The sequence below is a fragment of the Rhamphochromis longiceps genome, linkage group LG23 (genome assembly GCF_057381845.1).
Source record: "Rhamphochromis longiceps isolate RC_006_pf linkage group LG23, R_longiceps_female_GT1.1, whole genome shotgun sequence".
Lineage (NCBI taxonomy): Eukaryota > Metazoa > Chordata > Actinopteri > Cichliformes > Cichlidae > Rhamphochromis > Rhamphochromis longiceps.
Window position 1 is genome coordinate 34,842,642 of NC_140578.1, and position 22,716 is coordinate 34,865,357.

At 40.2% G+C, this 22,716-nt stretch overlaps 2 protein-coding genes across 14 annotated transcripts in view; both read right to left on the reverse strand.

Annotated features, from left to right (window-relative positions):
• Window positions 1–145: 145 nt before the first annotated feature.
• Window positions 146–13,482, reverse strand: LOC146642469 (RNA-binding protein 43-like). 2 transcript variants are annotated; one of them, XM_085399007.1, is made up of 4 exons: window positions 13,134–13,482; window positions 11,667–11,761; window positions 11,195–11,555; window positions 146–794 (listed from the first exon to the last, which is right to left on the reverse strand). In XM_085399007.1, exons 1-4 carry the CDS (start codon window positions 13,330–13,332, stop codon window positions 670–672), a joined length of 780 nt encoding a protein of 259 aa, XP_085255133.1. In that variant the 5' UTR covers window positions 13,333–13,482; the 3' UTR covers window positions 146–669. The 2 variants fall into 2 exon arrangements, with proteins under 2 accessions (XP_085255133.1, XP_085255132.1); XM_085399006.1 differs by lacking the exon at window positions 146–794 and having other exon boundaries at window positions 10,711–11,555.
• Window positions 13,483–13,786: 304 nt separating this feature from the next.
• LOC146642470 (R3H domain-containing protein 1-like) overlaps window positions 13,787–22,716 on the reverse strand; it is a 52,663-nt gene continuing 43,733 nt past the window's right edge. For 8 of the 12 annotated variants that reach the window (XM_085398663.1, XM_085398657.1, XM_085398661.1 and 5 more), the window contains 7 exons: window positions 22,564–22,697; window positions 20,187–20,290; window positions 17,533–17,714; window positions 16,787–16,928; window positions 15,995–16,092; window positions 15,821–15,905; window positions 13,787–14,962 (listed from right to left, as the gene is read on the reverse strand). In XM_085398663.1, the coding sequence (XP_085254789.1) occupies window positions 14,643–14,962; window positions 15,821–15,905; window positions 15,995–16,092; window positions 16,787–16,928; window positions 17,533–17,714; window positions 20,187–20,290; window positions 22,564–22,697 (1,065 nt within the window). In that variant the 3' untranslated portion in view covers window positions 13,787–14,642. Of the gene's footprint in view, window positions 14,989–15,820; window positions 15,906–15,994; window positions 16,093–16,786; window positions 16,929–17,532; window positions 17,715–20,186; window positions 20,291–22,563; window positions 22,698–22,716 lie in introns of those variants that run through there. The other 4 variants (XM_085398662.1, XM_085398667.1, XM_085398666.1 and 1 more) reach the window with 4 other exon arrangements.

Consider the following 22,716-nt stretch of genomic DNA (forward strand, 5'->3'; position numbering starts at 1 on the left):
ATTTGGACAATTGCACATGTTTTGTAGTTTTTCCTCTAAAGACCCCTACAGTCGATTCCAGCAATTCATACTTTAATCTCCTCTTGGTTGTCTGATTTAAAATTTAGTGTAGTGCTGTACAGAGGCAAAACTACAAAAAGCGGTTGGTTAGATTCATTCTTGAACTCCCTGCACACGTGTGAGTATAATTTATTTGCCAAAAAGGAAAAAGAGAACACACAATAAATATAAAAAAAGACTGGTGGTGTTATTGTTTCCAACTTCTGTTTCAATCCTGCAATGATATTTGAAATGTCTGTGAATTCTTTTGGGCTCTATGTGTAGTACAAATGTGATGTAGTGATAGTCCTAATGCTATCAACTTCTTACTCTTTGAAAGTGATGTTAATATTTTTATTCTTAAAGTATGGCTCCCAAATATTGAAAAGAAGTAAATAACTGAAATAAAGATATACGAGACGGTTAATAACACCATAATGAATGCAATGGAGGAGATGCATGTTAAACATTGACTGTCAGTCACACTTGCGTACCAACTGCAAAATTCCACGGTGATTCACTATGCTTACATTGTGGGTCATATGTTGTCAGACCAATTAAACACCATTTGTCCTTTTCTCCACGGATAACACACAAACCATTTTCCTGGTCTGCTGCCCCCAATTTCTCCTACAAGGCTCTTCCATCACAGCTTGCTAATACCCATGCACTACTGCATTTAGGCAGAGCAGCAGGGGGGGGGGGGGGCGACTCATATCCCCGCCTGCTTCCCTTCTCCCGGGCAGGGTGATGATCTGTAAAGAGAGTCATTAAGACGTAATTTGTGACTGTGACGTGCACACACACACATTGCCTGAAGAATGCTATCCATCACCTGAAGCTCTATTCCAAACTGTGGAAAAGGAATGATGTAGAGGCCTGCTGCTTCTCTCTCTGACCTTTGACCTCCATGATGTGTGCGCCTGAGCACAACCGCACAAAAATACACACTTTAAATTAAAACAGCGAATAGTCGTGTGCTGATAGGTAACATCCGATCCACAGAGGATTTGGAGAACTCTGAGAACAGACAAAGGCTCTTACTCTTCTCTTGCGATACTTTACCCATAGTTGAAATGTTCTCTGGATTTTTGGGGCCTTGTTTTGTTTTTTTAAAGTAATTTTGCATTTTCTTGTAGCTGTTTTGAGTCTCTTTAAACAGGTTTTGTAGCATTTTGCTATTTTCTGTAGTTGTCATTTTTTCTGTTTGCGCTATTTTGGTATCTCTGTAGTAATTTACCCTTTTAGGCTGTTTCTTTTGTTGTTGTTGTTATTTGTTTATTTATTTATTGTATTTGATTTGTATGTTTTTATAGTTGTTTGGTGACCATTTGTATCTTTGTAGTTGTGGTATGCAGTGTTGGTCAAGTTACTTGAAAATAGTAATTATTTACTAATTACTCCTCCAAGAAGGTAATCCTTTCACTTTACTAATTACTTATTTTCAAAAGCAATTAGTTACTTTTTAAAAACATGATATACAACCTGAACAAAGCAACAGACCTTTAAGCCCAATTCAATTTTTTCTGCATAATCCATCATATAAAATTGAATCAAATGAAAAAGTCTCTTTTAAAAAAACGTGTTTTATTAGTTTTAATCTTTTAACTTTATGCACATTGAATTAAGCAAAAATATAATTATATGCAACAGTGTCTGACTGGAAGAAATTTGTTTAACATTTAAACCTATTTTCTGTATATTCCAGCATATAAAATAAAACAAAGCTTTGTGTGTTTACACTCACTCTTTCAAACAGATGCAAGTAAAACAGCAAAAACTAAATCAAACTAGAAAAATTTGCATTTCCTGCGAAAATGCTGTGTGGATGCCTTAACGCTGAAGATGTCGGCTGAAAAAAGCTGAAAAAGTTGAAAAAACAAAAACAAAAAAACATTGCCCTGAGCAGGATTCGAACCTGGCCCTTCTGATCTAAAGGTAGCGTCTCACCTCAGTGCGCCAATCTCCTTCTAATAAATAGAGGTGGATAGACTGACAATTCTGGTGAAATTAGCAGAAGCTGCTTAGAATTGTGCTGATAAGAGGTGAAAAGGCTAAAAACTTTGCAGAAAAGAGGTAAGGAAGCAAAAAGATGAGCTGCAAAGAGATGAATCAGCAGAATTTCTGCTCAAAAGAGTTTTTTCTGAAAACAGCTGAGATTTGTGCTAATAAGAGGTGAAAAGGCTGAAAGTTTTTCAGAAGAGATGAATAAGCAGAATTTGGGCATAAAAGAGGTGAAAATTCTGCTGAAAAGAGTTCAATCAGCAGAATTTCTGCTGAAAAGAGTTGAATGAGCAGTATTCTGCTGAAAAGAGGTTTTTGCTGAAAACAGCTGAAAAAGCTGGTATTTGTGCTGAAAAGTGGTGAAAAAACTGAAAATTGTGCTGAAAAGGGCTGAAAAAGCTTAAATTTGTGGTGAAAAGAGCTAAAAAAAAGTTTAACTGTTGACTGAAAGAAATGTTGCCATAAGCGGGATTTGAACCCGGGCCTCCCAGTCTGAGAACGGACGCTCATCTCACTGAGCTAAAACACAGGTCAAGCCGGCAAGGAAAATCAGTGAGGCCACTGATAATATGCAAAAAAGGGCAAAAAATATTGAAAAGAAAAATCAATATCTCAAAAAGTATAGAAGTTATGAGCACCAAAAGATATAGCACCCATTAGCAGAAAGAGCAGAATTTTTTAAGATTTGAACGGTGAAAATAGCACAAAAGCTGTGGGAGTAGCGGTCCAAAAAACGTACGGAAGCAACTAGAATAATAAAGAACTAGAAGAATTTGCATTTCCTGCGAAAATGCTGTGTGGATGCCTTAACGCTGAAGATGTCTGCAGAAAAAAGCTGAAAAAGTTGAAACAAAAAAACAAAAAAAAAAACATTGCCCTGAGCAAGATTCAAACCTGGCCCTTCTGGTCTAAGGGCGGTTATTTAGCTCACTGAGCCAAACATTTTCTCACAAAGAAGAGGTGGAGAGACTGACAATTGTGCTGAAATGAGCGGAAGCTGCTGAGAATTGTGCTGATAAGAGGTGGAAAGGCTGAAAATGTTGCAGAAAAGAGGTGAATCAGCAGAATTTGGGCAGAAAAGAGGTAAATCAGCAGAATTTCATCTCATACTCATCTCACTGCGCCAAACCGGTTCTCATATGATACCACTTCTTACAGGGTTCACGTTTACTAAGGCACTACCCAAAAGGCGCCACAAGAGGGCACTCCAACACAAGAGATGACCTATTTACACTGATGCACTTAGTAAACAGTCAGCCCCCTACTTAGCTACTACATAATACAGTGATATTACAGTATACAAATTCACACAAATACTATGATTTGGCAGAAATACTATGACTTAGTAGTAATACTATAACATAACAGATTTCCTAAAAAAAACTATGAAATTGCAGTAATTCTATGACTTGGCAGAGATACTACGTTTTAGCACAAATACTATAACAACGCAGAAATACTATGACTTAGTAGTAATACTATAACATAACAGTTCAATGTTCTTGCACAAATACCACAATATGGCAGAAATACTATGTTTTAGCACAAATACTATGATTTGGTATAAATACTATGATTTGGCACACATACTATATTCCGCAGATACACTATAACATAACAGATATTCTACGACTTAGTAGTAATACTATAATATAACAGAATTATTAATTGGGCACAAATACCACGATTTGGCAAAAATACCATGATTCGGCACAAATACGATGACATGGCACAAATACTATGATTGGGTACAAATACTATGACTTGGCAGAAATACTGTGATTTGGCAATAATACTGCGTTTTAACACAACTACTGAGATTTGATTGAGATACTATGATTTAGAAGAAAAACTATGACTCCATACAAATACGATGCTTTCGGACAAATACTGTTTTGGTTCCAATACTGATGTGCAACAAATACTATGATTTGGCACAAGTACTATGATTTAGTACAAATACTATGATTTGGCAGAAATACTATGCCTTAGTAGTAATACTATAACATAAGAGATATACTATGGTTTTGCAGACATACTATGTTTTTACATAAATACCATGATTTGGCACACATGCTATGATTTAGCAGAAATACTATGATTGGGTACAAATACTATGATTGGGCAGAAGTACTATGTTTCAGTACAAATACTATAATTTGGCATAAATACTATAATTTGGGATAAATACTATGATTTGGCACATATAATATATTCAGCACATATATTATAAAATAACAGAAATATTATGATTTAGCCCCAAAACCATGATTTTGCACAAATACCATGATTTTGCAAAAATACTATGATTTAGCAGAAATACTATGATTTAGCAGAAGTACTAAGATGTAGTAGAAGTACTTTGCTTTAGCAGAAATACTATGATTGAGGAGTAATACTTAAACATAGGAGAAATATTGATACACAGACACACATACACAGACAATAAAGGGAACAGGAGCTGTTGAGAGTCTGGGCTTGGTATATGTAGGTCAGTTAAATTAGCTGCACCTGCTGTAGTCAGCCCTTACACACACAGACACAGAGAGAGGTGTGAGTTTTCTTCAGTGTATTTCTGACATTCAGGATTCCCCTCGAACAAATGGCCATAATTTCCTAACCGTAGGGGCTAGAACGGTCATTCAGGCATCGTTTTATTCAGAAGAGATGGGGGAATCTTCAGGTCTTCATAATTCAGAGATAAAATATAAATTATTAAAGATATATGACTTGTAATACACTGTAACTGAGTAGAGGCGAAGCAAAAACTGCCTTGACTTGCTCTCAAACAACCTTTGGTAATTCTAAATCTATTTGGAGTATCAATATCATTCTTTCACCGTAAGAGACAGCAGGCTTTGGTGAACAATCATGGAAATTTTCAGGTCTCTGTGGAAATCCATTAAAAAGATATGATGAGAGAAAAAAGTGCCTCATTTCCAGAGTTTGAAATCTGAAGAAATCTGAGCGAAGGACGAATTTCCTACCCTCAAACAAGTCTAACTCATTTCAGAACGGTAATAGGTGAGAAAATAATTCTTGAATTGTGAGCGTCAGGAGTGTCTGAAGATATACTGGGACAAGCCTTATGTCTTAACTTTGCTTCATTAAGGAGATATGACGATTCGAATATGCCTCTCATTACAGAAATCAAGTGGTGATTTTGAACAAACTCTCCATTGACTTTCTATGGAGAGTTTTGCGACTTTGTGTTGGTCTGAGGAGATTTGCCAAAATTCTATAAATCCCACAACAATGATAGTGACATTTTCGGAAGGCCAGCAAAAATACCTACGTTTTGATGTATAATTTGTGGAAGTTGAGTGAAAATTGAGCAAGTAGCAAGAAGTTGTTCAGACATGAAGAGAAGACTGCAAAACCTTCAGTGGCACACTGGAAGCCAAGTGCATAGCAACCATAACAACGCATGTATTTTGTGAAAAATCACAATTTTGCAACTGAAAACTTTAAGAGGCATAAAAGTAAAACAGTAAATGATTTGAAAAAGCTGATTTATACCTGAATAGCCCAATAATTTGAGAACATTTTAAAGTTTGAATGGTTGTTCTACGTGAAAATATGAGGAAGTAGTTAAGTTTCAAAAACAAGAAAATTTTAGCAGAATTGCAGAAGTTTCCCATTCATTTCAATGTGACAAATTAAGCTTAATATTTTAAAAAGTATAATAGTGAAAAATACCAAAAGACATAGCACACATTAGCAGAAATAGCAGAATAGTTTAGAATTTGAACGGTGAAAATCGGCTGAAAATTGTGGAAGTAGTTAAGTGCCAAAAAGTGTACGGAAGTATCAAGAGGAACTCAATAGTGTGGATGCTTAAAGCATCCACACAATAAAGAGAAACAGGAACTCAATAGTGTGGATGTCTAAGGCATCCACACAATCAAAGACTCAGCAGCACTGAGTCCTGCCGCTCTTAAATCTATTGTCACCTGTTTAGCAAGAGGTTTTCCCAGTGCCACAGCGGTCATGTCAGTGGGAGGATCCGGGGTTTTTTTTCTGTGAATTTCACATTCCTGTGGCAGCGAGCTCGGTGCTTGCTCAGATTTAAAGTTTCATTTTTCGTCGTACAAAGAAGTTTTCTTCCCACGCAGAGTGTAAAGTGAACGCTAATGTTTTTGTCACTTTTTATGTAATCAAACTCAGTAATGTCAGTACGTCCATGCTTTAAATGCTGCATGGTCGTACTCGCTCCCACAGTTCGTTTTATCCATTGTTGATCTGCACACATCTGTTGCCTCCACGGGCGTCGCACACTCGTACGTCATTGTCATGAGACACCCACAAACAAAATCACGACGGTTTAGTAACACTGTAATGCAGTGTGCTTACGGGAAAGTAACAGTAATCTTAGGGCTGCTCGATTATGGCAAAAATGATAATCACGATTATTTTCACTGAAATTGAGATCTCGATTATTTGACGATATTTATTTAACCCTTTAAGACCTACTATAGAACCAAGTCCGCCAGAGCTTATATTTTTTTTTTACATGTTGTAGTGCCATTTATGGGAGCATTTCAAGTTGCTATACAACTGTTATAGCCCATATTTTAATAATATGTATGCATTAAGTCCATAGTAAGTACATTAATTGCAAAAAAGTGCAATAAACTACAAAAAAAAATTGAAAATCGTTTTTGTTTGTTTTTTTACATATATTTCTACTTGGAGAAATTTAAGAGGTTATCCCTCGAAACTTTAAATACAAAAAAGTTGCAAAAAAATAGTTTACAACAACAGGAAACTTATTTTGAGTGTCTTCATAGTTTTATTTTGGAGATACACCAATTTTTATATACTGCAGGAAAAAAAACAAACAAAAAACAATCCTATGATGCAAATTTGCAAAGAAAACAGCAGGTGCATCAAAATAAACTATTTCCAGCAGTGCAATTCGAGTTCTAAGCATCCCAGAAACTATTCAGAAAAGTCAAACATGACCAGTATAGGCTTTTAAGGCCTACAAGTAAAAAACTACATTTCCGCGAAAATGACGTCACTTCTGGTTTCGGGCAGGAAATGGCGGACATGCGATAGTTCGCGCTGACGTCTGTTTCACTGTGGGAAGTGTTACGAACAGCTGATCGGATCGGCAAAGCGTGTTTCTGGAATATTATGTTTTTGTTCCTGCAAGCGCTTTTTATGCAATTTTTGCAAAGCTATATGTGGAAGGAAACCGTGACCGAGGACAAGCTGATGGCATCAGATGTAAGTACAACTCCTCCGGTTTTGTATGCAAAACAAATTATTGCGCTAGCTTACACGGTTCAGGTTCTACAGGGATTTAAAAATAGTTACACAAAACGGAGCGTGCTGCTCTGACCGGCTTTAAAGGGTTAACAATGACTTTAAAAAAGAATATAAAATAGTGTGCAACACCACTGAAGTTTTTTTTTTTACCTCTCTTTTCAACCAACGGCAGTCACTCTCCTCTCCAAATAACTTCTGCTTAGCTTTCCGAGCTTCCCTCGGGTCCTCTTAATCAGCGGTCTCCAACCTTTTTTGCGCCACGGACCAGTTTATGCCCGACAATATTTTCATGGACCGGCCTTTAAGGTGTCGCGGATAAATGAGGGAGGGGCTAATAATCGGCTCAGTCATTTTTAATGATCGTTGAAAGCCCAGATCGTAATCGTGATTAAAATTCGATTAATTGAGCAGCCCTAAGTAATCTAATTACTTTTTTTGCAATAGTAATCCCTTACTTTACTCGTTACTTGAATTAAAGTAATTGGATTACAGTAACAGATTACTTTAACATGTTACTGCCCATCTCTGGTGGTATGTGCTTGTAGTTCTTTTGTATAATTTTATTTTAGTTTTGTAGTCATTTTGTACCTCTTTGTAGTAATTTGTTTTTATTTTGTAATTTGTAGGTTTTTGTTGTTGTTTTATTACCTTTCCCCCCTTTTTAGACACTTTCACTTGTTTTATTTGTTTTTTGCATAATTTCGAGTTTCATTTCGTATCAATTTGCAGTTGTTTGGGTCCTCTTGAAGTCATTTTGTGTGTTTGTGTTTTCCATTCTTTCCAGTAATTTTGCTTTTGTTGTAGTTGTTTGAGCCTTTGTAGTTTTCTATAATTTTGTCTTCTGCTACTTTTACGTTTTTGTAATATTCTGATCTTTTGCCTCTTTGTAACCAAATAATTAGATCAGAATGGTTATTTGTTTTGTTTCATTTTGTAGTAACTTTGTATATAATTGAGTTAGTTATTCTGTTGTTTTGGATCCCATTTTGCATGCCCTTTGTAGTGTTTTTTTTTTTTTGCTCTTTGCTTGTTTTTAGTCAATGTGAATGCCTTTGTAATTTCTACAATTTTGTTTCGTTTGATCTTTCCAGTAACTTTGCTTGTTCCTTTAGTTTTTCTGATCATTATGCTTATTTAAAAATTGATTTCCAACCTTTTGTAGTTTATTTGTTCTTTTTGTAGTAACTGTCTTTGTAATTTTGTCCGTCACTTGGTTTGTTCTTGAAGTTGTTATCTTTATAGTCACTTTGTCTGTTTGTTGTTGTTTTGTGGTTGCTTTGTGGTCATTCTGCATATATTTGCAGTCAGTGTTTGTAGTGGTTTGAGTCATTTTCTAATGTGAAGTGTGAACAATAACATTCATCAGAGGCACAGGGTTCAGAGGCCCAATTACAGGTTTGAAGCCCAGAAGACCTCGTTCCTGATGCAAACGTCCTTGAGATTTCCACTAATGCTTCCTTTTTTGGCCTGCTACTGTTTCTGACCTCCATCATGAAAGTCACACATGCTTAATATATTCAAAAATGCTGGTACCTAATTACACTTTATGCATAATGAGGAGGGTGGGTGCGATGAAAGGCCAGAGTCGGAACCATTTCAGGAAAAATAATTCATGCCGTCTGCTTGTTGACTCATTCTGTTCTACCACAATAACTCCAGCCCCCACCCCAATGATGGCTAATTGTTCAAGATGTGCTATCAGAGGGGTAGGAGAGAGGTCTGGGTGTTACCAGGCGGTGGCCTCTCTTCTGCTCGTCTTTGATGAAGGGTTCTTTTGTTGGAAATGTAATTCCTTCGCCCGCATGGTTGTTTTCATTGTATTCAAGAGCTTCCCTTAACGACGCCCAACGTTGCAGCTTGCCAACCTCTTCCACTACGTTTCTATGGTAACAAGTAAGAGTGAGTGCGTCTGGGAGATGACTGATTGTGTTTGTGTGTGTTTATTACGGTGATGTGGCTTATTTTTACATAATGAATCAATTATTGAGGCTGTGCAGCAAGCTCGTCTGAATAATTGCAAACCAAAAAAAGAAACAAAAAACCTTCTACACATAACATGTAATGCGTACTTCCTTGGAAAAGGTGCAACACTGTGTTGTAACACTCTGTATGTGTGTGGACGGGAGATGATGTATAATGGGACATCCAACTGATATCATTCGCCTGCCAATCTGCACCCTGCTCGCCAAACCCAGCCTCCATAATTGCTTTATTGAGGCGAGTCATGGCAGCTACAGTGTCTCTATTTATACACAGCCCACAGTATAGATGAAAGTACTCTACCGCCCCCTGCTGCCCAATGCAGGCCTTGCATTCCAGTAAAACGAGGGTTCATGGACACGAAGTAGTAAAATCCTAAAGACAAAGAAATGTAGAACAGATGTCACTGTAGTAAATTCTCAAATACTAATAATGCTTAAAAATGCTAATAATAAAAAACTTAATAATCATCAAGAAAATCCACACAGACAAATCAGTTTTGTTTTAATTTAATTTCACATAATATGTGACTAAATGATTTGGTCATGTGAGACAGGCTGACATCTGTCGATGTTTGTCTATGTTTTGTCTTTAATTAAGATGTGAAGAGGGGTAACTAAGACTTATCCCCACTGCTATGAGAAGAGAGTCTGGATTGCTGTTTAAAGGCTTAATTATTAACCCATCCATAAACAAAGGGGAAGCTTCACCATAGAAACAGAGAGAAAAAGCAAAAACACAAATTATACAGTACTGATGAAATATCGCATCAGTACTGTATAATTTATTTCTATAGTTCTAATCATTAGCTGCTCAAATGAAAACTCGCAGTGTCAGTATCAAACAACAATCAGTGCATCTGTAACAATAACAAGATAAATATAGATTTCAGTGTTGGGAAGGGTTTGCGAAGAGAAAACTACTCCCCTTGTGGTCAGTGATTAAACTACATCCGTTCATGATTCCTACTAGATTGCCTGAAATTTACAAGAGTGTCTTTGAATTTAATTATTCCTTCTTTTATTTTCTTATTGAACAGCAGACTAGGGACTGAGGGGCTGATGGCTTTAATGCAGGAGTCCTCAAATATGTAAAGAACATCTTCAAACTGGAAACTGAAAACACCACAGATCTGATTTATTAGGTATTTATCCGACAGCCCCACCTCATGGTAAAATATCTTATGAACTCTTAAGATTGATTGCTAAAACTCAAACAAAGTTTTCAGTTTCTGGATGGCTTTCTGGACTCCTGAGGTCACCTTGGAACGTTGCTGCTCAGTCAACGATATTTGCATGAGGTCAGTTTCTACAACATACCTGACAGATAAGTCAGTGCCCGCAAAGCATCTGCCCAACTCCTTCTTGTGAAATGTTTTGATGTATCTGAATATGTAAGAGTCAACCCAGATATCATCCTGACCTTCCGGAGAGACTCCACACGCCACTGCGGGACCTTCAGTATATCTCTCCGAGGTTTTTGAGACATCTTTAAATTCAGTCTGGAGCTTACTTCTCACTGCTGAGCTGCTTGGATTCTTCAAACAGCCCATGCTGCTCTGGTGAGACCCCAAATCACCCTCTCTTCTAATCTCTGTGGCTGAAATCTTGCCTGCTCTGGAATGTTTTTGTGAGGCACTGTCATTATAAGGCTCTGTTGTTGATATTGCGATATACTGGTTGAGGAAGGCCCGATAAGGAAGATGCTTTGATTTCCTTCTCGACCACTTGTATGTGGTTGGCCTTTCTTTGTTCTGTTGGCTGACCTTCCAGTTTGTCCTTTCCATTGATGCGTGCTTTCAAAATCCTCCCTGGAGCCAAACTCTCAGAGGAAACTTTTTGCCTCAAGGAGGCATTTTGAGTCTTTGAGAGAAGTCTTTGGATTTCATTTGCCTTACCTGGGCTCTGTGTTGATAATGTTGATAAGCTGCTTGCGGGTTCCCTCTTAGAGCTGCTGTGGCTTACAGAGTCGACATACTTGTGATGAGATATTAACCTCGTATTATGACCAGTTTCTCTTGGGTTAATACCAGCAGTTTGGACTGTGACTGCAGATTGAAGCTCATCGGCTCTGCGAATGAGGTCCCCTCTCAGGGCTTGGACAGCTGCAAAAGGCCCCTCAATGAAGACTTTCCTCTCCTGGGGCACAGGACGAAAACGCAGCGATCTGTGAGCTGACCGCAGGCTCTCAATCACCAAGTCCCGATTGCCGCCGAATATAGAAAGATCAACCGTAGCGCTTGGGACGTAGAAAAACACCTGCACCACAGAAACGTGCTTGAATTAGAAACTTTTATTTTGCAATCAAAAGCTTATCAAAAGCAAGTGACTTAAGTAGGCATGGTGTTTTAAAATCACACTGATACTTACATCTGTGCTGAAGGGAAACACAGTGAGGACGAAGTCTTCAGGAAACTGGCTGTCTGTCATAATATGCTGCTTCTTTTCCACCACCCTCGCTGCATCTGCCAAAAGTTAGCACAGTTCTGCTGTGGTCTCTACCCAGGTCATTGTTATAATGATGCCTCATGAACCCACAAAGCTAGCACACTTTTTTTGTCACTCAGAGTGCACAGAGCTTGACTCGACTCATTATCTACCAGTCTAATGTTAGCTTTTATATAACAGTACATCACTTTGATAATATCAGATTAATCCATTCATCAGTTAGGCACACATCCAAGCTGCAGATCATACAAAAATCAAATGTTTCATTCATACATTACCCTTTCCACTCAGCATAATGTAAAAGTGGTTCTCAGGGGAAACTGAAATTGGTTCCCGTGGGTACCAATTATAGTGAAAAATAGCAGATATGTTTGACAATGACGAAACAGTTTGTGTAAGCCCTTTAGGTATTTGCAATTCCACATGGATAAGGTGGCCTTAGTTTGTGTCTGTCATTTATTATTACATTCACAGAGCTCCGGAAATAAGTCTCCTATTTTAAAAAAAAAACAGAATATGTTCAAACTCATAAAGCAGACTGTATTGTCTGACTAAGGTAACTGGAACACTGCACCAATCAGGGAGCACTATTTTAATTTCTAATAATCCCATTGTACAATAAACAATACACCCGGCTTTAGAGTTAAACAACAGGCTGTATGTTATGCAGCAATGATGTGTCTGAACTGAAATAAACTTCATATTTTTGATAGAAGACAGTACATACAGATTCAACTGTACGTTGTTTTTAGGCCTTTATTGTAGTAAAATATCTGTATACATGAGTGTTGTCACAACACTATGAAGTTTTAAGATGTTGTTTGCTACATTGTTTTTTATTTTAGAACTGTGAACACAAAAATCATAAATTGAAGAAAACAGACTGCTTTTCTTTTCTTTTTCTATTTTTTGAAGAGTTGGGCCGAATCTAAAGTGCTTCAGAGACAGGCACATTTACATGCGGTGACTTATTGTGAAAAGTAAAAATCACAGTAAGCGGTCATTAAAAAGTGTTCATTGTTTACAAACTGATGAGTCATCTCATAAATCATCATACAGCCTGTATAGGCTGAAAGTGTCGGCGATACTGGCCCTGGGTTTACTTGGAAACGGACTGAAATCAAAATTTGAAGTATTGCAGTAACATTTAGCTTAAATTAGCGAAGAGTGGACAACTTTTTAGAGCAGCTTTTTGGGCAACTTCATTTAACTCACTGAGCGCTGGAAGAACTGCTCATACGCAGATTAGCTTTTGTTGGTTGGAAGGGGACACCCTCAAAAACTGCTTGTTGTCATTAATGTATTTATTGAAGGACGCACAGCTTTACACACTATCAGTAGCGACATGTTAGCCTATAGCCTGCCTTTAGCCACCACCTGCTAATTTACCTTCTTCGTTTTCAAAAGTGACAAACGCAACTCCGTCCATGTTGGTGGGATATTTGACCTTTTCGACGTCTCCTCCATCACTCTTCCGGGTGCTTTGGAAGTGAATGGTCAGCTTATCAGTTATCCTGCCGGGGGGCAACACATTGGGAACACCGGAGACAACCACCGTCCTGCTGTTCTCCCAGGAGTCGGTCTCCATTACCCTTTTGTTATGCTACATTAGCACTGAAGCGTCGACATAACGGTTAGATACTCCCGCGTTTTTCGGCCACACTAAACACGCCTGTCATTAATATGTAACCACTAAACCAGTTTTCTGTTAGTTTCACTTTCACTCGTTAATTCCATAGTGTTCATAATGCAGTAACGAACTTTGCCCACTAGGTGTCTCTGTTTCACTACATCCCAGGCTGAGAGGAGCGTTCGTTCAAAATGGCTCATTCATGCAGCTGGAAATGAGGCTGCAGAGCAGAGCAAACATCTCCGCAGTGCCCAAAAGGCACAGATACAAACCTCATGGCAACATCTTCCACAGAGTTGCCTCATCTGTTGCTCTTCTCTCCCATACCGAAGCGACATCTTGCTCCCAAGGAAACATTTCAATTAGACCTTGAAATTGCTGACTGCAGCTAACTAGTGGAAAAAGTCAACACTTGTGGTGCAAACATTTATTAGAATCTAATTTTTAAAAAATGAAAGAAAAGAAGAAGAAAAGCCACGCCATACACAGAACACCTCTCATGAGTCACACAAACAGAAATCCAAACAAATTAAGCCAAGTAGTGACAAACTCGATTGTATTATTCTTGTGCATATAAACATTTTAATATATAAAACAAAGTGGCCTGGTCGAGTGCAAACAAACAGGTATTAAGGGTTAATAAAAGAAAAACCCAGGCTCTGTCCGATACCAGTCAAATCTCCACCTCTGATCATCACTTCAGTGCAAATGCAACATTCACGGTGTTTAATGGTGACTTTAAATAATTCAGGTAGTTTATCTGTGATTCAGTGTTTCTTCTACAAATGCTGCTACGTGCCGTTCTAGAACCTTTAAACACCCAACGTGACACATTCAGTTCAATTTAAACATAATTATATCATCTAATTTTCAAAAAGTGGCAAGAAAAAAAAATAAATTTGGTATTAAAACAGCCGCAGTAGACACACTAATGTGATAGCTGGCAAACAAACCCCAAAAGTCTCCAAACACTTTGACTTCAGAACAGCAAACTCGAGTTTAAGAATAGAAGTGGGGCGCTGAGCGGAGCTCTGCAGCTACGGACAAATGTTACAAACTGGTGCTCGGTTTCCACCCTGCACAGACCTGTTGGCCGAAAAAAAAGGGAAAAAAGCTAAAAGAAACTAAAACAAAATAAAAATGAACATTCATTCTTCAGACATTTGATGTTTCGATTTGGACAGCGTCTGGGAGACAGTCCAGACTGAGGCAGCAGAGGCAGGTGGTTGGATGTGCGTTCCATGTGTGCCGCTCTGAGATCTTAGCAGCTATGAGCCAGTCCTGTCTGAGTCGCACAGCTCCCCTTTGTGTCCGCTGCCGGTTCTGAGTTTAAAGGCGGCTCGGGGGCCTGTGGGGCGGAACACGGCGCTCGGGGTGGTGTGTCTGGAGGGGAGCATGGCAAAGATAGGGCGCGACGAGGCCAGGTCTCTGCCGGGAGCGCCTCGGGTCGAGTTGCACAACCGTGGCTGCTGGTCCGACAGCCGGCGGATCGATTCGCCCCCTTTGTACATCTCTGCCAGGAGGTGGTGGGAGTCTGTACAGCTGATCCCCTCCGGAGGATGTGTCACGTCCAGAATCTGACTGCTCACTGCAGACGCACACAGACAGACAGCGCTGTGAGCAGTGGAGCCAATAAATAAAACAACTGTCATGGGTGAGCAGAGGGGGGGAAACAAACAAAAAAACGACAACAACATCAGACCTGCACCATCGGGAGGCTTCAAATAAAATGCTGCTGTCAGCTTTAAATCTTTGAGTTGGAAGGACAAACAGATCTATGCGTCTGGTTATAATTTACTGGATTTTTTTTTTACATTTTCTTTAAAAAGAAAAGGTCCATCTCTCAGTCTTAATTCCTCTGTAAAAGAAGCTGCGTATGAGCCCCAGTCCTTGTTGATTGCCCCTAGTGGGATTGTTGACTAAAGCGCCTGAATAATGAAGGGGAAAAAAAAATCTCAGCACCTGCAAAAAATACAGCGTGATATTTGAAATAATCAGCACATTTGTGTCAGTGTTAATACTGCCAGGACTGCAGGTTCCACTGCCAGGTGTGATTTCTGCCCCGTCTGGAAATTATTTCTGCTTACATTCACAAACAGACGCTTTCTCCACAGATACGGAGCACAGCAAGCAGATTTTGACAGAATAAAAAAGGTGATGTTACTCCACTTAATCTGGCAAAGAGACTACACAGCAGCTGGATTTATCTGGTGATGAATCTCAGCACGAGTTTCTGATAAACACCTAAAGGCTGACATTCCAGCCAGCGTGCGTGTTTTTACAAACTGCTGGCCTGAATTTGAAAAGAAAAAAACCCAAAACACTACATAATATTCTGGACTAGGATTTGGAGCTTCTTCTGTGTTGAAGAGGTCAAATCTCGGTCAGAACCTGCCGCTAACTCGAGGTTCACTAAGCTTAAGCCTCCCTCTGGTCTTCCTATTACCTGCTTCACCTACACTGAGATCTGAAGAGACTGATTTTCTGCCGGCCTTCCTCCCATGACTGCCACGCCAAACCCCCAGAGGAACCTGAGGAGACAGAAGATGCCAGTAAGGTAGGTGTGCTTGTGGGCGGCAGGACAAGGAAAAAGAAGTCAAAAGTGGAAAACCAGTACTACCTGATGTTTGGCCATCATGTGTGCAGTGTGGATAAACGGAGGTCTGATGGAGGGTTTGTACTGCAAAGGCTGGCCCAGTAAAGAGTAGTGCGCTTCACCTGGTAATCAGAGTCAAAACAACCTTTTCAAATATCAGTTTGCAGTCATTTAAATCGCTTTAGAACCTAACTGCAGCTACATAGACAGTAGCTAACTAAAGTACTCGACAATCAATGATTAAAATATAAACTCCAAGTATAGCTGCCAGTTTAAACAAATGATATATGACATTTATTGAATCCTGTGTGCTAGAACCTGTTTAAAAACACGCACGCTTTAACATTGTTCATGGCAAGCAGGAAGTTGGGAAGTTAGCTACTGCTTAAACTACTTTGCAGCATGCTTTTCAAGCAATTTAGTGCAATTTGTCCCTTAATGTTAAATCTTAGGTTAGACATCTTTTACAAGCACAGCTGAAGTTACTGTTGTATTTAAAGTTGCTGCACAGACCCTCAAGTGTTCTCCAATGCACTGACTCCTTCATTTAGCATCAGGAAATGATGCCCCTCAGCAGGATTAGTTTAAAACACATGATCATGCTCTTCACTCCAATCTTAAAACCTCAGGAATATCAGTACATAAGCAAAGGCTTGTGAATATGGAAGAAGGTTTCATTCATCCAGATAAGAGATGCTTCAACTGTACATTTTTTGATGTTGAATGCATTCGTGCGCCATTGAACTGCACAGTCACTGAGTTTTGAGGATGCCATGTTTGTAAGCATGTACTGCAATACTACTGCGCGTCTCTGACCTTGTCCACTGTGGCAGAAGGCTGTAGGGAGCTGCGGGTGGTGGGCCATGACAGGAATGGGTGAGATGCCTGTTGGGAGGCCCTTGACGCTGGGCGGCTGGCCTGGCGAGGGAGTGAGTGCCGGAGACGAGGGCAGGCTGCTCTACATACAACACACCGATGATGCAGAGAGGGGAAACCGGGAGGAAACACAAACACTTTCATTCAAAAAAAAGAAAAAGAAAAAAGCAACTGTGGCCATTTCTTCCTTTCACAAAGTCATTCTGTGGTTCAAGTCATTGCTTTAATGTTCCATTCTATCCACATTAGTCCCACTAATGTACCATTACACCCTAATGCCGAGGACTATTTTCTCCTCATTTTCAGGTTTCGGCAGCACTCACTTCATTTGCAGAGCCTATTTACTACGACATTTAACCTGCCTGGAACAGCAGGCAAGCTGAGTCTGGCTCAAGGCGACAATTCTCACGCAACTGTCAGACGCGTACAAACAAACTAAATTGGCTTTCAAATTGCTTTCTTGTGACCGTCTTAACTTTCTGACACGTAAAGTATGGTCCTATGTAGAAAACATCAGCTGAACAAATTTACAACTGAATTCAAAATGATTTGGAAGTTGCTCCCGTCAAATGAAAACCTCTGGGTCGCCGAGCTAATTAAATGGTTTCAAAGGAGAAACTACGGTCTGAAAGGCACCGCTGTTCTTCTGTGATTGCCTGATGGATGCGCCTGGGCAGCGTTTGTACCTGGGTGTTGTCCGGAAGCAGAGGGAGCTCGGCGGGCCTGCGGTTGCGTTGGTGCTCGGGGCCCAAGTGTTTGTGGCTGAGTGGTTTCCTCTGGCAGGGGGAGGGGGCCCGGGGCTGCTGGCAGGGGGCTGCTGTCATTTGCAGCATCACCATGCCGCTGCTGGGGGCCGGGGGTAACAACCCTGCAAGCAGACAGAAATGGAAAGGTTGAAGCAGTGTTTGTGTCGGCAAGAGGCAAATCAGGTCAGCAAAAAAAAAATAAAAATCCACTTATTTAATTCGTCACATCAGCTCATCATTTATGCACCAAAGTAAATGTGTTTTTGCCCCAAAGCTGCGTTTCAGCACTTTTGTTCAGCTACACACCTCATCAGGGAAAACACTGCTCCTACACCGTTAGCCTCTCAGCAATTACGTCTTAGAGCCTCGACTATAAGGGCACATTGGAATTGGCAATCAGAGAGTCCATTCCCTATTCCTGCTAAATCCTCTGCAATGATCCAGGAAATCCAATTATGTAATTATTTTGTGGCACATGAACATGACTTTTAAAACAAAACAAAATTAATAAAATAAATCAGTGCCCCGAACATACATTATACCTCCATCTAATTAACTTCTGTTTACATGAAGCTCATATGAGGCGCAAATCATACACAAACTTTGCACAGCTGATGCTGGTGTCCATTTAGGAAATAAAACCTCGTAACACTAGCAAGGACGATGGGTATTTGGACTTAATTTGTAGATTATTTCTGGCCCCGGCCTAGCCAATTAAAAGTGTTTACTGGTCACGCTGTAGGTAAGGCCGTCGTGAGACCTTCATCCGACCTCATTACTGGAAGAGCTAGAAATGATGGCTCCCCCTCCACTGTGCTCCCATAATAATCAGACATGAATAATAAAGGTCATTAGTAAGGAGACTGCCCCACCTGGGCCTCTGGACAGCAATTCATGTCCAAAGAGACGGAAAAGAGAAATGAAAAAATGCGTTATTGTAGCTTTGTAAGGCACGAGTCCATTTTATCTTTATTTACCTTTTAATGTGCTAAGGTAAACTGGGAGACAAATTCCCAGGGTTTTTAGAAGTAGAATGGGAGGCAGAGCCTTCAGCTTTCATGTCGCTCTTCTGTGGAACCAGTTTGGATTCAGGAGACAGAAACCCTCTCTGCTTATAGATCAGGCTTAAAAGATTCATTTTTTCCAAAAGCATATAGTTAGGTTTGGAACAGGTGACCCTGAATCCTCCCTTAGGTACGGCGCAATGAATCTAGGCTGCTGGGGGCGTGACAACCAGGGTTCACAGCAACTTTAAGTGACATTGGGCCACATAGGTGGATTTTGAGCAAAGCTTTCTTCAAATGCAACTACCACCAAGAGAGCCATATCACTGGTGGTAAATACATTAGAGGGTTACCGAGGCAACCGGAATCTGGAATGTCCGCTAGCAACCAACTATCAAAGCGGTGCATGATCAGCGAATCACTTCCTGTGTAAACACCCCTGAACCTTGAAGATAACCGTAGTTGATTAGCAGAGTTGCAGCTAAAGCACTCGACAAACACATTAGCTTTCATCCTCACTTCATTTCAAAGGCATAAAAGGTGGAACATTTAGTAAATACTCCAATCTTCTTCTGCACTGAATCGCACAATGAAACCAACAGTCCCGCTTCAAGACTGTCAAAAAATACATTGGGAAATACATTTTTACAACGTGAACAACGTACCTCTGTAGAAAAATATGGCAAATTAAAAAAAACAAAAAAAACAATCAATATTTATGTTGTGTTTATTAAAAAAAATAGACCCTTGTGAGCGCTGGTATAAAATCGGATAAATATCGACCACATTTTCTTATGAGACGGGCTACGCCGTCTACCATCATCAGTTTATACAGACACATCTGTGTGTTTGATTGAACGGGAAATACTTTGAAAGTTAAATGACAGAAGTTCTATAGGTTTGAGAAGTGGGTTATGAAGCAAAATATTAAAGAGTAATATTACCAAAGCCTGAATATGAAAAAAATAAAGAGTTATCATTAAGAGTAGGACCAACTGGGAAATAAGATGCTAGAGACCCTCTATAACCACTGGAGCACCGCAACGGCAATACCAACAACTTCTTCTGATGAGTCATGACATCAGTCATTTCTTACTTTATTGTTTTCTTTTTTTTTTTGTCTCAATGCAGTCGTTGATGTCACCTTAACATTTGCAGTGGTCGACCTAATCACTGTTTAATCTCCATCCAGCTCTGGAGGAAGAGGGACGTGAGCAAATCACTTTTACTTATTCAAACTCCAGGGACCTCCCATCACAGGGCCTCGCGCTTTTTCATTTCAAAAATCCAGAGTGTAAATCTAATCATGCATCTGCCGCACATACAAAGGTAAAGTAAACTCAGGGAAGATTATTTCATTATGAAGCGCAGGCTGTGGCTACAGAGGAATCCGGTCTGCGGTTATTGACACTGAAAGATGAGCAAAATAAAGAATGTCAGAGCGCTGGCAGTGATGGGGAATCTCCAGGGCAGCTAATGTCAGAAAAAAGCGAATATTCTCACTTTACTGCGTGATGCTACTGTAGATCACCGTGTGTTTCTATCTGGACCTGTGAACAGGCTGCATGCCAGCCTCAGAGAGGAGGGTACCTGCGTACTGCTGGCCCGGGTGCTGCTGGGAGACGCAGGGGGACGAGGTCTGAGGAAACTGGAGCTGCTCCATCATCGGTGTGGGCAGGAAACTCACTGTTGAACTGAGGATGAAAACACACACGGGGATGTTCAAAATCATACATTTCTGGAGACTAAAACTATTTTAAAATGTGAGCGGATTTTGGCAAGTGAGTGAAATATGAAATGTTTATGATCCAATGACCACACTTAAAATAATTCAAGCTCCAAGTATGAGTGAATAAACCAGAAGGTGACACGGGATAAAGTCTGTTAGCGTTTTAGTTTATCAAATCATCAATGAATGGTTACTGGAAGTCCACTACGCTGCGGACACCCAGGACTTGAGTTTAGAGAACATTTAAAAACCACCTCTAAGCCTACACAGACGTACACCTTGAGGAGATCTGAGGTGGGAGTATTTATTAAAAAAAAAAACAGAAACTGGAAAGTAGGCGCTCTGCTCTGTAAGCAACCTGCCTGCAGGGACTCGTCTCCAGCTGGTGAAAAAGCGGGCTGCAGGTGGACGGTCGGTCCTCGTGGGAGCAGACTGAGCCGTTCCAACACTGCCACATAAATCATTCCCGCACTGACTGCCCTACTAAAGCAGCCTCATTTTACAGCTGGAACGATGAGAAAGTGACCTCTCCTCACATGCGTGCATCTCTGCATTGTTCTTTTGCTGGTGACGACTGCGTACATGGCCGCGCTTGTCTCTGCTGTTTGTTACGTATACGGAGTCCCAGTGGTGCTCCTCTCGCCAGTATCCAGATTGATTGGGCCCACGGAGGTAGAAACTAATTACATGTTTTGCTTTCTGTGAGCTAGTTCTATCAATCAGCTATAATGAGAGGCTCCACACTACTCCGCAGCAGCCGAGTAATGACAGGAAAATGGCAAAACCTCTTGGAGGCGGCGTCAGAGTCGACATTCATCAGCTGCACGCAGACCCAGTTCGCCAAAAGGATGGTGGTAATAACTTCTTTTTTTTCTTTCCCTCCACAGTGAACAAAGATGACCTTGGCTCAGAGGCGCTTTGGGGATTCACTCATCAACCCCGTTTGGTCTAGAAATAAGAGGCACCTTCAAGCACCTGGCAAATCGTTTGTTTTCTGGGACAAAGAACATCTACAGTCGGGCTAATTTCTTCCATCTAAATCTGATTAACAACTTCGATTTAAAACGCGCCATTAGGACGGGATGAACATAAATCAGAGGCACTTTGTTATCAGTGTAAACATTCAGCTAATAATTACAACTTCACCTTGATACTAATTATTTATCAATGTAAACTTTGTGGCTTTGAAGCAGTTACACACACCCCTACATGTGAAGAGTATCGGTGTTCATACAAATACTTGGAAAGTTTATTTCCAGTGCAGTTAAACACGTCATTTCAAATCAGCACTGTGACGTTTGTCCACCTGAGAGCAGCAGTGAGTTGATGTTCTGTTAGTATGAGAGTGAATGAATAGTGTTATTGTAAAGCGCTTTGGGTGCCTTGAAAAGCGCTATATAAATCCAATCCATTAATACTCCCTTTACCCCAAAATCTAACAATACGTGACCGCAGGATTTTATTTATTTATTTCATATGAGGGATCGCGTCGCATCCCAGCATCGGATGCCCGACGGGTAAGCTGTTCAAAATGAGAATGTGACTAACAGCTGCTCTCCTGCTGAGCTGTATCTGATTTGAGAAACGCCTAGCACGCGAGCTTAAAAAGGAAACCAAGATGGTGACTTCCAAAATCTCCTTTAATATAAAAAGCTAAATTTATTTTCCGAGAAACTGAAACAGATGATCGCCCATGATTTGGATAAAAGAATTTCAACCTCAGCCTTTTCCCAAGGAGGGGTGGGAGGACAAATCCCACGCTGTGTGTTTTGGCAAAACTGTGTCTGTACATATTCATTAAAAAGAAAAGATTGGGAGAATTTGTCATAGAAAAAAAAAAGCCCCCGACTAATTAGTGTCCAGGGACTCAATACCAGCATCAAATATCCTTTTTTTGATGGCCACATAAGAAAAACCAGTAGTGCACGAGCTAAAGTAGAAATCATTATGTATTCTTTTTAGATCCATAATGAACAGACAAGCAAATGAAAAGGTTTAATACGGGTCCTGTATGGACACAAAAGACTATTTTAGTCGACCTCTGAGCTGCTGCTACCTGATCACATCCTTTCACCATCGGAGAAATTCTGGGTCGACACTGACACATACGTTTAAGATGATAACTATTATTATCGATATTATGGCCGCATTCTTAGTTTTACACAATGAGGGGAAAAAAGAAAGTTCATTGTGTTTGAAACAATAGTGTGCAGGATTGTCACAGATGTAGATCCATACCTCATGGTGGTGTGCTGGTTAGGAGGCAGCAGGCTGTAGCAGGGCTGCATGCCAGCGACAGCCACTGCCCCCTGCCCCGGCTGGCAGGACACAAACACTGGCTGCTGGTACGTCTGCTGTGGAACAGAAACCTGCTACAGGGGGGAAAAAGAA

Excerpts from the sequence above, each read along its gene's own strand:
- LOC146642469 (XM_085399006.1), bottom strand. The coding sequence starts at position 13,332 with ATGGAGACCGACTCCTGGGAGAACAGCAGGACGGTGGTTGTCTCCGGT. Across the intron at positions 11,762-13,133 it reads CACTTTTGAAAACGAAGAAG|ATGCAGCGAGGGTGGTGGAA; the intron begins GTAAATTAGCAG and ends AACTTTTGGCAG. Across the intron at positions 11,556-11,666 it reads TGTTTCCCTTCAGCACAGAT|GTGTTTTTCTACGTCCCAAG; the intron begins GTAAGTATCAGT and ends TCTGTGGTGCAG.